This window comes from Furipterus horrens, unplaced genomic scaffold (assembly GCF_987537825.1).
Source record: "Furipterus horrens unplaced genomic scaffold, mFurHor1.1.pri manual_scaffold_6, whole genome shotgun sequence".
Classification (NCBI taxonomy): Eukaryota; Metazoa; Chordata; class Mammalia; order Chiroptera; family Furipteridae; genus Furipterus; species Furipterus horrens.
The window spans coordinates 92,751,313-92,765,603 of NW_028327176.1; the positions used below are offsets into that span (position 1 = coordinate 92,751,313).

At 52.2% G+C, this 14,291-nt stretch overlaps 1 protein-coding gene across 1 annotated transcript in view; it reads right to left on the reverse strand.

The window, feature by feature from the left end:
• Nucleotides 1-2,259: 2,259 nt before the first annotated feature.
• Nucleotides 2,260-14,291, reverse strand: part of KCNK5 (potassium two pore domain channel subfamily K member 5) — a 37,039-nt gene continuing 25,007 nt past the window's right edge. The window contains exons 2-5 of the mRNA XM_090282343.1: nt 8,766-8,877; nt 7,394-7,560; nt 6,943-7,111; nt 2,260-4,868 (exon numbers count right to left, since the gene is read on the reverse strand). Coding sequence (XP_090138469.1) covers nt 3,973-4,868; nt 6,943-7,111; nt 7,394-7,560; nt 8,766-8,877 — 1,344 coding nt within the window. The 3' untranslated portion in view covers nt 2,260-3,972. The remainder of the gene's footprint in view (nt 4,869-6,942; nt 7,112-7,393; nt 7,561-8,765; nt 8,878-14,291) is intronic.

Sequence of the window (14,291 nt, forward strand, 5' to 3'; positions counted from 1 at the left end):
TTTTTATTGGTCCTGGCATGGAGCTGAGTGACTCCTCCAGGGTGACAATGGAGGGCAGAGGCCCAGGTGGGACACAGAGTTCGTCCTTGGTTCTTTGTTTTAGTGCTTGCTCCCCCTCCGACTCTGAGGGTAGAAACTGTCTCCTCCATGAGACTGTGGGCTTTCTGAGAGTGTCTCCCTCATCGGATCAGGAACTTCTGGAGGGTAGCATGACGAATGGTAATGTAAGGCAGGGAAGCTGTTTTGCTGCTGTTTAATAGTTTGCATTTGCAAAAATAATACCTGTTGTGAGGATTTAAAGACAAAATAGAAGACAAGCTTGAAGGAGCCTTGAGAAATATGGATAGGATATAAGTACCAACCACAAACCATGAGAAATGGCTAGAAATGAGAGCAAAGGGAACAGACCATAAGCTCTGTGAAGGTAGAGATTTTTGTCCACTTTACATACATACTGTTGTTTTGCGCAGAACAGAGCCTGGTACATAGTAGGTGCTCACTGAACATTAGCAGAAGAAATGACTGGGGAGTCCAGGTGAGAACTGTGGAATGCAGGGTGCCACCTCACTATGAGGGCAGGGAGGCTTCTGGGAGGTAGCAGGGAGGGCCAGGGGCTGAGAGAAAGGCTGCTGGGAGGGGGCCCACTGGAGTGGGAGCAGTGACCCAGAGCCCCAGGGACCTCTGGGGGTTGCACTATGTACCCCATGAACCTGTGTTATGAATCTGGTGTCAGCAAGGGCTTTTCCTGCTATGGTCCTCTTCCTTGACTCTCAAGCCACATCTTCTACCTTCTGTTCCTCAACAGGCCCTGCGATGTAACCATGCCCCCTGCATGGTACCCCTCCTGTGCTCTTGATTTCTCAGGAACTTGGGGTGCCTCCCAGGCCCTACCCTCTGCTCCAGTTGCTTTCCCCCACCATTTCCAGACCCTTTGCTCAGAAAGCTCCCAACTAATCTTAGCCACAGTGGCCAAGACCACACCTCCACCCCAACCCCCTGCTTGTGCCTTATCACCTATGAGCACAATTCTGTGAAACTGCCCCAGTAGTCATCTCCTTAACTGCACATGGGGCTGAGTAACCTGCCTCACAGGGAAGCTCCCAGCTGTATTTGTCAAAGGACTTTGTGAAATGGTCAAGTGCAAAATAAAGGTAGTGCTTTAGTGTGACAAAATTGTTACCTGGACATTGAAAGGAGCTAAAGCAAAACCAAAGACTCTTCCTGTGTGGGTGCAAGAGAGCGAGGGAGAGGGAGAGAGAGAAAAGTGTGGCGATGGTTGGGCAGAGAGAGGGATGATATCAAGTAATTGAGAATTGGTTGGTATTTCTAACAATGGTCCTTTGTAAACCATCTGTACCCTCATGAAAAATGTGGTTCATTCCTGCCCTGGCTGGTGTGGCTCCGTGGATTGAGAGCTGGCCTGCAAACCGAAGGGTCGCCAGTTCGATTCCCAGTCAGGGCATGTGCCTGGGTTGCAGGCTAGGTCCCCAGTTGGGGGTGCGCAAGAGGGAACCGATAGTTGTATCTCTCACACATTAATGTTTCTCTCCCTCTCATCCTTCCTCCCTTCCCCTCTCTCTAAAAATAAATAAATAAAATCGTTAAAAAAAGAAAAAAAAAAAGGGTTCATTCCTGAACTCAAGAGAACTTTTCATTTTCCCCGAGACTCAAAACTCTTTAACTGTCCTGTGGTATTGTGAAGAAAGCCCTGGAATTGTCACGGAAGACACCCATCTCCACACCCGAGTGGGGCTGTGTGGGTTGCACCGAGGCTCCTCACCTGTTGAGATCTTGCATCAGTCACCTCCCAGGGCCTGTTTCCTGGCCTATAAAATTGGGATGTAATACCCACTTTGTACAGCTGTTGCAAGATCAAACGAGTTCACTCACATATTATTGAGTTAAAGCAGGTAGAATGGTGCTGGGCAGACAGGTGCCACGAGTTTGCCATTATCGTTCCCACCTCTCCCCCTTGACTCTCCTTCCTGGTTCCTGGACTCCCTCTGCAGTGGCCCTTCCCTACCCCACACAGACCGGTTAACTGTCACCTCCTCCAAGAGGCCTCTTCTGCCCACCTCATCTTAGGAGCCCACACTCCACCATCGCCTCATCTGTCATTTCTTTCCCCCTTCCAGACCACCCCAATTCCCCTCTAGACCTCAAGGCTGTCCTCAGTCCTCCCCGGTCTTCCCAGACTGCTTCACCACCTTGCACCCACCCCGGCCCCCGCTCCCACACAACACACACCAGGCGGGCCAGTCCATCGCATGTTTTATTGTAAAAATGCAATGCTAAAATAAATTACATTTGACATCATTGCCAGTATGTACAGTGTGTGCGATTCCAGAACAGCCAGCGATGCTCCAGCAAGGTGGGGTGAGGAAACTAAGATGAGCATTTTCAAGCATTTCACAGAAAAATAGAATGCCGCTCCTTTTCACCCCACTGTCTAGCCAGCATATCCCTTGGTCACAGGATGAGTAGGGGTGTGGACACGTGTCCATCACTGTCTTCACATGTGTTGGGGGTGGGTTCTGGCCCTGCGTAGCCCACAGTATTGGGGAGGGATAAGAAGCAGAGAGGGTGTTGGGGTCAAGGGTGATCACCCACCTCCCGCCCAGTATCCACTCATCACCTGTGACAGGCACCCCAACAACTTTGCTCACCTGCCAGTCAGTATAGGGACTCTTCCATGATCTTGGCTGAGGTCACTGAGAAAGGCTCAACTGAGCCGGGGGGGTAAGAGTATGAACACTGAATGTCCCAATCCTTGGGACCCTGCTCTTTCTCCTCTCCTTTTTGGCACTAAAGCCAACAACAGATGACAGGTATATAAAAACAGCAGTTTATTTAAAAAATAACAAAACACGTAGGGCAGCGTGGACCAGCCCAAGTGTGCATCACAGAGAACCTAAGGACTCTGCCAGCCCTACCGGAAGCAGTCTGTGTACAGTTTCACATTATCTTTTGCTCCCCCATCACAAATCCTTTTCTTTTTTTTCTTTCTTACACACACACACACACACACACACACACACACACGAGGCTGGAGGGAGGAGCTTGATTCACATATTTGGTCATTTCCACCTGTGAGCCCAGAGCAACCTGGGGAGCAGTGAGGTCCTTGTTCCAGGTACAGGGAAACGGGAAGGTGGGGGCAGAGCTGAGCTGGCTCCTGCAGCTCCCTCTTCACCAGCTCCAGGAGCCTCGGTGACCATGGCCTTCCCCTTTTCTTCTGCTCACCACTTTCAGGAGGCAGAGAGCCTGCATCTATCATCGCTTGGCCAAAGGTTATCTGAGACTAGAGACGGGCTGGGCTGGGTCCTAGTAAATCAAAACAAGGACTAGGACCTCGGGGCACCCTTGGGACTTACTCAGAAGTGTAGTTCCTCACTCCCTTCCCCCAGGCAATCTCTCTTCCCAACTGAGCTTTTCAGTAGGGGCCAGTCAGGCAGTTGGGAGGTGGCTAAATCCTTGCCCCAGGCAGGGCCCAGCTCCTGCAGAGACTGGAGTGCCAAACCCCCACACCACAGCCTCACCTCCAGCAAAGGCGGAACCCTCCCTCTCTTGAAATGTCTAGGTCAGTGCTGAACCCACACATAGAAGCAGCTCATTAATACTGGTAAGCTCGAGTGGCCGAGACCCGACCTAAGAGAACCGTGTGATATTCTCAACCGTATGATGGGGCCAAGGTCAGTCCTGCCAGCCCACACACATCTTTGAACCATGGAATAAAGCAGCTGTTCTCAGGACAGATGCCTCCCACTGCCAGGGTGCCTGCTCAGCTGGAGAACAGAGGCCCTGTCCTGGGCACGCACCTTGCTTGACTGATAGCATCTAGCTGTAGGGGGTGAAAGGTGAGGCAGGCCCCTGGCCCCCCACTCCCAGTTCCAGGGGGTCCCAGGCACAGCAGGACACCGCAGGATAAGGGTAACGGAAGCCATCAAAGGTGGAGTGGGGAGCGGCCCCACCTCATGTGCCCCTGGGGCAGTTTGCCTTATTGTACTCATTCATAAGCTGTTCGTAAGGCACAGAGAGCTCTGACTCGGTGCTGGTGAAGGTGGACTCGTCTGATGAGGGGAACTCGCCCAAGTTCAGGGGCACCTCGGCCTCAGCCTCTTCTTGGGGCCTCTCCTCCCCAGTCAGGTTGTCCTCCAATGAGGACTTCGATGTCTCCTCATCCAAGAGGCCAGTCTCCTCATTCACATAGGTGACGTTGGCGTTCTGGAAGATGAGTGGGTGGTAGTCCTGGGCATCCCATGGCTCGCCCTCCTCACTGATGCGGTCCAGCTGGTTAGTGAACACCTCAGAGGTGGGGGAACCAAGCTCGGGGGGCTCTGCCCCAGCCTCCTCACTGGGGGACCGTGACACATGGCCTTTGCTCCTTAGTGTCTGTGACACCTCTTCCAAGCTTGGCACCCGGTTCTTAGAGTAGAACACGAGAGGGGCCAGGGAGGCAGGGACGTCGGACAGCGTGACCCCTTGAGGCCCTGGCCCAGGTCCGGGTCCCGGTACTGGTCCGGGTCCCATCCCCAGGACCTTCTCCCCACCCCCACTCGTCTTCATTGCCTTCTTCCCAATCTGCTTGATGAGATCATTGTAGGTCTCTTCCTTTTTAGACAGAAAGCTGAAGATGTTGACGTCCTTGGGCGCTGAGCTCCCTGCCATCTGCAGAGCCTTTTTGGAGTGCGGGGAGCTCTCGAAGGACTCCTTTCGCCGTCGCCGCCGCTTCTTAATGGCCTTGTGGACCTCCACAAACATGCTCACCTTCCAGTTGACAAAGAGGGACAGCCAGGCCAGCCCCAGGTAGATCCAGAGCTCCACAAAGTAGCGGTACAGGGCATGGTAGTTGGCACTGGGGTTCACACCTGAGGACAGAACAGGAAGCCCAGAGGGTGAGGAGAGGGTCAGTGGGACTCGGAAACACTCAAAGGCCACAGCTGTTGTCTGAGACTGGGCACAGTGCCAGAACACAGAAGGGGACACACTGAGAAGGGAAGGAGGCCTGCTCTAGAAGCTGGACTGTCCCGTCGTTCTGAAGGGCCTTTTCCAGTCCCCCACCTCTCAGAGCCCCGGTTTCCTCAACTGCCAGAAGTCAAGAGAATGGCTGCCGGGCTGAGGGAGGTTCAGGAAACAGTCCATGAATGTTTGCCTTTCAGTTAGTCACCTACCCCTACACCTAGCTGTTTTGTGTACCTTTTTTTGGTATATATGTTATAGTTCAGTTAAAACCAGGGTGGAAATGAACCGAGAGTGCTCTGACATCCTCAGTGGGGGGACAGACTCATGGGTTTAAAATGAGCTGGTGATTGGGCCGAGGGGACTCTGGGCACTGGTCCCAGGAGGAAATATTCTGGACAGCCTTGATTCTCCTTCAGTAAGGTCTGGCCTGCCTCCTGATTTCCTGTTTCTGCCCCCCTTGAATTGGTTTCTCCAGTGGCCAGACTTCTGACACCTACTCCAGGAAGCCCTCCTGGATCTCCCCACACAGTTCTGGTTGCTCTCCTCCAGGATTATCTGAGATTTGTATAAGTTTCCACTTCCGACATATTGATCTGCGTCATTATATATCCCCCACCCCCTTGGAAGACTGGCAACAACCTGGAAAAGGGACTGGAGAAAGGGGGTTCCCTTAGGGCCAGGACGGTACCTCCCTCATCAGACTAGATGCTCCCCAAAGGCAGAAGCTGTGTCTCCCCCCACAGACAGGAGTTGCTGCTGATCTCACTCAGGGTCTCGGGCACAGGAGGTTATGACGACAACCAGGGCACATGATCGTATAGCTGGGCCCGCTCCTCAGCACTGACGAACACCCTGTAACTTTGGGGTTGTTTGCTTGTTTTGTTTTTTAAGCCAGTTTTATAGATAAGGACACTGAGGCAGAGGTTTCGTGTCTTGCTGGAGCTGAGAAAGTATACTTAACACCCTGCTGTGCTTCTCCAGGACAAAGGTTTCCCCTTTGCCTGCTCTGGGCCCCAACGGCTACACAATGTCAGGGCTGTGTCTCTGTCTAAATTTATCTCCCAAAACAGCAGGCCTAGATCTGCCAGGTCAGTGGCGTGTTCAGGCCCCTTTCCTGTTCCTCCCCCACTCAGCCACCCCCTCCCAGCATTCCAAGTCTCCACTTACAATGGGGCAGAAGGGTAGTGACCTGCCTCTGCCCTGCCCCTTGAGGAGGGGAAGGGGGAGACCAGAGGCCCCTGGAGCAGAGGCTGAGGTCAACTGGGCAGGGCAGCAGGCATTGGGGGAACAAAGACTGGGTCAGTGCGGCCCAACGGGGTGTCAAGAAGATTAAGAACCAGGATGCTGTGCGGGCCACAGGCACAAGTACTAGAGTGACCCAGTGACTGGACAGACAAAGGGGCCAAAGAATCTTATCTCCTGCCTGGATTACACAGGGGGAAGGGTAGGAGGGAGTGTCTGGGCCCAAGCAGTGGGGAGAAGGCCTCTCTTGTGTTGAAGCTGCCTGTGGCAAGAGCAAGTTTCGGGCCTCTGAGCCAAGCCTCTGGGGCAGCTCCCTCAGCTCTTGTAAATGCTGGAAGGAAGGCAGCTCTGTGACAGGGTGGGGCTCTCTGGACAACAGGCACAAACCCTGCAGGTAGAAGGCCCTACCAGCTACCTCGTGCACCTACATTCAGGAGGTGGGTGGGCACTCACGTGTTCTCGGCCTGCTAGGAAGAGATCAGATGCTAAATACGAGGAGAGGAAAGGAGGAGAAGAAAGCCACGTTCCAAGAAAAGGAAACAGGAAACTTCTGCAATTACTCCATGTTTTGGTTTCCTCTTGTAATTGGCAGGGTGGGACAAGGACCCCATGGGGAGAGGAAGGGCCCAGGACACAAGTGCCCACTCGGGGTCCCAGTGAAGGTCAGCTGAATTGAGATTGGAGAAGCAGAGAAAGGGAAGGTGGGGAGGCAGAGGGAAGAGGGAGGACAGAACTCACCGGCCACGAAGTCGCCAAAGCCGATGGTGGAGATGGTGATGAAGGAGTAGTAGAGGCCCTCGATGTAGTCCCACTCCTCGGTCACCATGAACACAAAGGGCGGGATCACCAAGTGGACCAGGACGCCCCACACAATGAAGATAGCCGTGCACGTGATTTGCGCCTTCCGCTGATGGGGTGGCAGGAGACCAAGTCAGACAGCAGTGGAGACTAGGGGATCCCAGTAGGGAGGCCAAGAGGGCAGGAAAAGTGGCCAGCGGGAAGGCCGGCAGGGCACCACACCCAGGAAGAGGCTGACTACCCAGGAAAGGAGGGAAGGGATGCTGTTCCCAGCCAGACCCGGGAGGGCAGGGGGCTCTGAAATTGCCCTCTCGCCATCTAGCACCTCTGTCCAGTTCTTGGATTGTTTCCACGCCCCCACCTCTGCCTACACCTAGGGTGAGGGACATACCAGGCTCACGCCTCTCTTGGTGAGAAACTGGCCCAGCCGCTTCGCTCGTCCCCCGAAGAACTTGCCTAGGGCGCTGATCCACGTCAGGCAAAGTGGCACCCCAAAGAGACCGTAGAAGACACAGAAGAGACGACCAGCAGGAGTCTTGGGGGCCACGTTGCCATAGCCTGAGGAATGAGAGAAGTGAAGCTAAGAACAGAGTCATAGTGGGGGTAATGGACCAAAGTGCCTCCTGCCTCCATCACTCTCTCTCTCTCTCTCTCTCTCTCTCTCTCTCTCTCACACACACACACACACACACACACACAGAGAACTTGAGGGAAGCTCATTCTCTAAGACACCACTTGCTGTTGATCTAAAATCAATCCTTAGGAAATGACCTTTCCTTTGATCACACTATGATCATGATCATTCATAGCAATTATGATGGCATGGGGCTCTGTCTCTGCCATCAGACTGGGAGTTCGCTGAAGGCAGACTCAGCCTCGACCATCAGCAAGTCTTCTACTAGTCTGTAGGACATCCATGTGTAAATCAGAAAAAGACGCTGTCTTTGGGTAGACACCCCAGAACCACTGTGGTAGAAGGTCTCCAAACATGGACATTCTTCATTCCTGCCCTTCTTGTGCAACCTGCTGGGGCTGAAGTCAAGCTGGGGTCTAATTCCCCTCCCTCTGAACCTGGGCTTTAGTGACTTGCTTGACCAGTAACGATGGGTAGGCTTGGTCTAAGAAGACCGCTGCTTCTCCCCTTGATCTCTTGAAATGCTCACTTTTGAGATTTTCCCTCCTGCAGCCCAGCTGCCCCACTGTGAGATGACCACACCATCATGTCTCCTTCCCCAAATGAGCTCCCAGCCAACAGGCACCATCAACTACCAAACACGTGATGGAAGAAGAGGCTTTCAGGCAACTCTGGCAGCAGCCACCACAACTCTACTGCCTGAAAGGCCTCAAGCAAGAACCAACCAGTTGAAACCAGTCAACCCACAGAATGGCGAAAGATAAGAAGTTACGTTTTTTAGTCACTGACTCCTAGAGTGGCTGCTTAGGCAGCCAGCCACAGATAACCAGAACACACACCCAGCTCAGCGAGCAAGCTGGATTGGTTTGTATGATGCGCAACCTGTACAAGCTCCTGCGTGGCTCTATCAGGCCGCGTCACCTCAAGAGCCCAGGTCAGGACTCCTGAACAGTCTCCCAGGCATAACCAGTCGCCAAGGATTTACTAAGTCCCAAGGAAAAGTGTCAAAAGGACAGGCTGCAAATGACCCAATTTTACCTCGACAAGGCCATGTGACCAGAACTATACTATAGGGCTCTGTGGAGCTAGAGCATGAGAGTGGGTATCCCAAAGGTCCCTGAAGACTTACCAATGGTAGTGATGACGGTGGCTGCAAAAATCATTGCATTCGGCCAGTTCCAGTTGTTGAAGGTCTGGTTCCCGGTGATGGCCACGCCTTGATCTGCGGCATCAGATACTACCTAGAGAGAGAGACAGTGAAGATCAAAGGAGGTCAGACTAGCAGATGACTTCTAAATGACAACACTCTATTAAACTCCTTACAAGCATTCTCATTTAATCATCACAATAACAAGTAGCATTATTGTCTCCATTTTATAGATGACAAAACATTTTATAGAGGGTCAGGGAGGTTAAGTGATTTGCCCAAGGTCACACTGCTATTGAGTAGAGTTGCTCCATGACTTACTATGGGGTTATGTCTCGATAAGCCCATCATAAGTTCATAAGTCAAAAATGCATTTAATGCAGCTAACCTACCGATCATTACAGGTTAGCCTAGCCTACCTTAATAACATGTGCATAACACAGTATCCAAAAACACAGTGCACTACAGAGAGCTGGTTGTTGACCCTCGTGATCGCAGGGTTGACCAGGAGCTGTGGCTCGCTGCTGCTGCTGCCCGGCGTCACAAGAGAGTATCCCACTGCATAACACTGGCTCAGGAAAAGCTCAAAATTCAAAGTACAGCTTCTACTGAATGCATATCATTTTCAAATCATTATAAGTCAGAAAATGGTAAGTCAAGCCCTAGATAATCCTGCTTTGAAGCCCATCTGAGTACTTCTCCAACTTACTAACGTGCACCAGAATCACCTGGAGAGCTTGTTAAATGCAGACATCTGGGCCCCACCAGAGTCTGATTCAGTAGGTTGGCGAAGGGGTTCAAGAATGTGCATTTCTAACTAGTTCCCAGGTGATGCTGGAGCTACCGGTCCAGGGACCACACTTTGAGAATCACTACACTAGACAGTTCTGCCTCTTGAAGAGGGCAGAAGTGATGCAGGCACATAGGAGGATCCTTGCACCACACCCAGCTCTCCACAGAGAAGTGTCCTACTCTACGGTTGGCCTAGGAGGGACGCTTAACCCCCACTGTCAGGAAACCTGCGAAGGTCAAGCTCAGTGTCCTCTTGGATCTGTCCTCCAAGGCCTACTTTTCCCTGTGCCTGGAACTCTGTCCTCTTCCCCTACAAGCTCCCCCTCCCCTGCCTTCTCTGGATTCCTTTATCTCAGCCTTGGGCTGAATAATTTCAACATCTGGGACAGGAGAGATCATCAAGTGTATACATTTCAGGGTGACTCAAAATCTCGCTGACGGTCCCCTCAGAGCCTCCAGAACTGTGGGCAACAGATGAAAGGTCACCTGGGGAAGTCCAGCGAGAGGACCCAGGGAAGGCCTTATCTGTTCTAGGAGCACTGATGGCTTGCCAAACCTGTTTCCACTTGACCAGACCCTGCCTCTAACCAGTCCTTCAGTTCTGCCTCCATTCACCCCAATATACAAATGGCAGGGCCTGCACCCCAGAAGGCTGCTCACGAGGGCCAGGATCTGCTCCAAATCTGGGGATCCAGGTCTGCACCTAAGGAGGGCCCCAGGATGCCCCATTCAGTCCAGATACCAGGCACTCAATCATATTCCCTATAAAAATCAAGCCTAGGTCTGAGGGAAGACAATGAGAAATGGAAGCAGGAGGGAGACAGGAAAACCATACACACACACACACACACACACACACACTCTTAATGTTTTAAGGATTATATCACCTACTTTATTATTTTTTTAAAAAAATTTTATTTATTTTTAGCGAGAGGGGAAGGGAGGGAGGGAGAGAGAGAGAAACATCAATGCGTGGTTGCCTCTCACATGCTGCCAACTGGGGACCTGGCCTGCAATCCAGGCATGGGCCTTGACTGGGAATTGAACCGGCAACCCTTTGGTTTGCAGGCCAGCACTCAATCCACTGAGCCACACCAGCCATGGTGAAACTATAGTTTTAACCCACCTGTGGCATGACTAAAGTTTGGTGGGCTAAGAGAATGGGCAGGTTGTTCTGAAGGAATGTGTAGTCTGCAGAAGCAGCAGCAGCAGACCTGTGTAAATGGATCTGCAGACTCGATAAAGAATTTTCTATGATGACACGGTCATCTGACAGGCCATCATACCACACCACTCTCTGCCCTGCCACCATGCAGCATTTCCAGAGCATCTCTCTGCAGGCCGTGAGAGGCTGCCTTCAGTCCTGCCCGCCGAAAGCTGGCTGTCTGGCTGGCCAGGCCATGTTCTTGGGAAGACACCAGGAAATTTTGATATGAATAGGCCAACAGGAGAGCTAGAACAAATATGAAGGTCCATCTAAAAGGTTTCCTTAAAAAATGACATCTATGTTTGAAGCAGGAGAATGACGCTGTGTCTTAATAACGAAGAGATGGCAGGGCAAGCAGAACCACTCAGACATCCCTCTTGGAGTGGAGAGGCGAGAGCACAGATAACTGTCAGGGATGGAAAGAACACACAAGGACGCCTTTAAGCGGGAACTGTACCACTGACCAGAAACAGGTGTGCCTGAAGTGCTGCTTCTGGTCATCCCCATAGAATCGAGGGGAACAGAAAAGATTTCAGGAAACCCACTACCTGTATTCTCATACAAACAAAAAGGGTGGATTCTCAAAACTCCAACCTGAACTCCTGCAGACTTCTAAACAGCAGAATGTTTGGCACACTCAGAGAGGAAGTGGTGGGCACTGGAAGCTGGCACAGGGCCGCCAAGAACAAATCATGCTCAGTGAAGTGCATCTCCCCCTCCAAAGGAGTTGCAAAGCCTTGAAGCTGGGTGGAATGCAGTAAATCTTGATTTAGCAAGGCAGCTGAACACATGGGTTTAAAGATGCTCATGTGGACAAGACAGAGAAATGTAGGGTAGAGTTGGGATTAATTTGGGTCCATTTAAAAGCAGGTAGAGAACCACAAGAAGTACTGATCATTATCAATCTGGCCTGAGATCTCCCCTATCATGCCAAAGGCCTAGTTTGTCAATATTTTAATCAACAATACAGCAAGGCCAGAGGTGGATGACCAGCTAATCTGCAAAGGATGCAAAACTGGGGACAAGGCTGGGATGGGAAGACGGCTAACACACTACGATGATAATTTGGGACTCAAAATCATTTGCACTGCAAAACTGGGCCTGAACTAACAGGATATGACTGTCTTTTTCGTGTCTCACACTTTGGGTTAGAAAAGATCAGAATAGGACTGAAGGGAAGAGTCCTTGGGTTTCATTCAGCTGAGCGCAAACCAGTGAACACTAGCTGAGCGCAAACCAGTGAACACTAGCTGAGCGCAAACCAGTGAACACTAGAAAAGAAAAAGAAAAGTAAATACATTCAGGCCATGTCAACACGTTACCTATTCAGGGCGAGGAGGAAACAGGCCCATTGTTCTCTCAGGGTCAGGCCACACAGGGGGTACTCTGTTCCATTCTGGTGACTTCACACAATGTGTTAATTAACATGTTAATCAACAGGCCAAGGTCCAAGAGAGCACAGGGGTGGCTTTTTTAAGCTACTGCAGAATGGACCACCCTCAGCGTGTCCATTTCTGATAATGAAAGGTGTTTAGACCAAGGGTGAGTACCGTACACCAGGGATCTTGAAGGTGTGACTGGAATGGGGGTTTTCTCACCTGAGGGTGGTGGCACACTCTGGAAGTGTTTAGAAATGCTGCCTGGTGGGGGTGAGGGGCACAAGGGATAGAGCAGTGAGGAGACAAACTCCATCCTAGTGAAGGTGGGGGTGCTGCTGGCATGGAATGGGCAGGGACCAGAGGGGCTGAGTGCTGTGCAGTTCACAGAACAGCCCCCCACCATGCCGGCTGACACTGCTCCCACAGAGAATCACCGGCTTGCCAAAGGCAGTATGTGACTTGAGAATCATTTAGGAAGTGCTAAGGAGACATCAAACATAAGAGCTGGCAAAACAGGTAACCTAAAGAGGACATGGTTGAGAGCTTTGAGCGGAGAAGCAGGGCTCCCTGCCCTCTGCCCCGTAACAGGGCGCCCTCTGGGGCACCGCCCGCAGCCTCAGCTGCTGGCCCTGGGATATCAGGGGCCACAGCCACATGACCTCCATCCTCTCTCACGGTTGCCCAGAGAGGGACAGGCAAGGGGGCATTCTGCAGGGCCTTGGGCCCTCAAGGCTAGAAGGACCACTAACCCTTTGAACAATCCAGTGGTAGTACTCATGCCTACTTGTTAGGTGGGGAAACTGAGGCTGAGAGGTTAAGTGGCGGAACTGGGGTAGGTTCTCGACGGCCTGGTTGTCAGTCAGCACAGTTCCCACCTCCCTCCCTTCTTGGCTGCCTGCCCCGGGCACGCCCCAGCACCCCCTGTGGTTGCTCCCTCTTTGCTCTCGAGTCCAAGCCTTGGCCTGGGAATCAGCTGGGCTCCGTCTCAATGCTGGGCAGAGAAGCAGGATTTCAGTGCTGCTGCATGTTAGACACCCCTCGCTGGGGCTTGCAGATCTTTGACCCAACAGGCCCTTCCTGATTCCACCAGGCATGACTTGACAAGTGACGATAGCTCGGCTCAGGTGCAAAGGTCCCAATGCGAACCTGGGGTATCTGTCCCCTGTTCCCACCACATGTGGCTGTGGCTCTGACTGGGATGCCACACTGGGTATGGTCAGGGTCACGCAGGCAGAGGAAGAGGTCTCCCAGAACAGAGGGGCTGACCCAGGCTGAGGTCATCCCTGGGGTAGGGGGAGGGGTGTGGGGGAGCCAGGCCAACACCCACTTAGACCCGGCGTCCTGTCCCCAGGGTTAGGGAAACAGCTTTCGCAGGAGGAGGTGGCCCCTGTTCACTTGCAGGATTCTTTAACTTGGCTCCCAAATTCACACAAGACAATATTTTCATTTTCCACATGACCCTAGAGAGTGACAAGAGGGAGACCCTGCACACTGCCCAGGCCCAGCTCTTGTTTGGGGATGGAACAGAGTTCCCGCTGCCTCTGTCACCCTCGTAACAATACAGCTGTGATTTATTGAGGGCTTACTATGCAACAAGTGTTATGCTAAGCACTTCACAAGCCTTTAGCTCATTTAATGAGGACAGAACATTGCTGGGAAGAAACCATAATTTTTTCCACTTTACAAATGAGGATTTAAGGCTTAGAGGTTAAGTAAGTAGCCTAAGGTCAGGATGCTAAAAGCAATGAGCCCTGCCCACCTGGGTCCAAGCTGGTCCAAGCCACTGTTACCCTACCCTCTTCCCACAAAGGCCACAGGAAGGAGGCCAGAGCATACTTCCACCCCTTCACACCAGCTGAAAAAACAGTGCCCGCAAACCAGTCCATCCACTCTAATGGAGCTCAGCATTCCCACCAGCCCTCCAGGAGGCCAAACAGTGCTGCTGGCTTCAGGCAACCAGCTGCTCTCACCCCTCCCTCCTGGACTCTCACTGTCCATGAAATCTGGGTTCCCAGACAGCTCATCATCCTTGGGGGTCCGGGGCTTCCCAGGCAGAGGCAGCTGCCATGTCTCCCCTTCCTGGAGAGATTCATCCTGACCAGTGGCAAGTTCTGGCGAAGGCACAGCCAG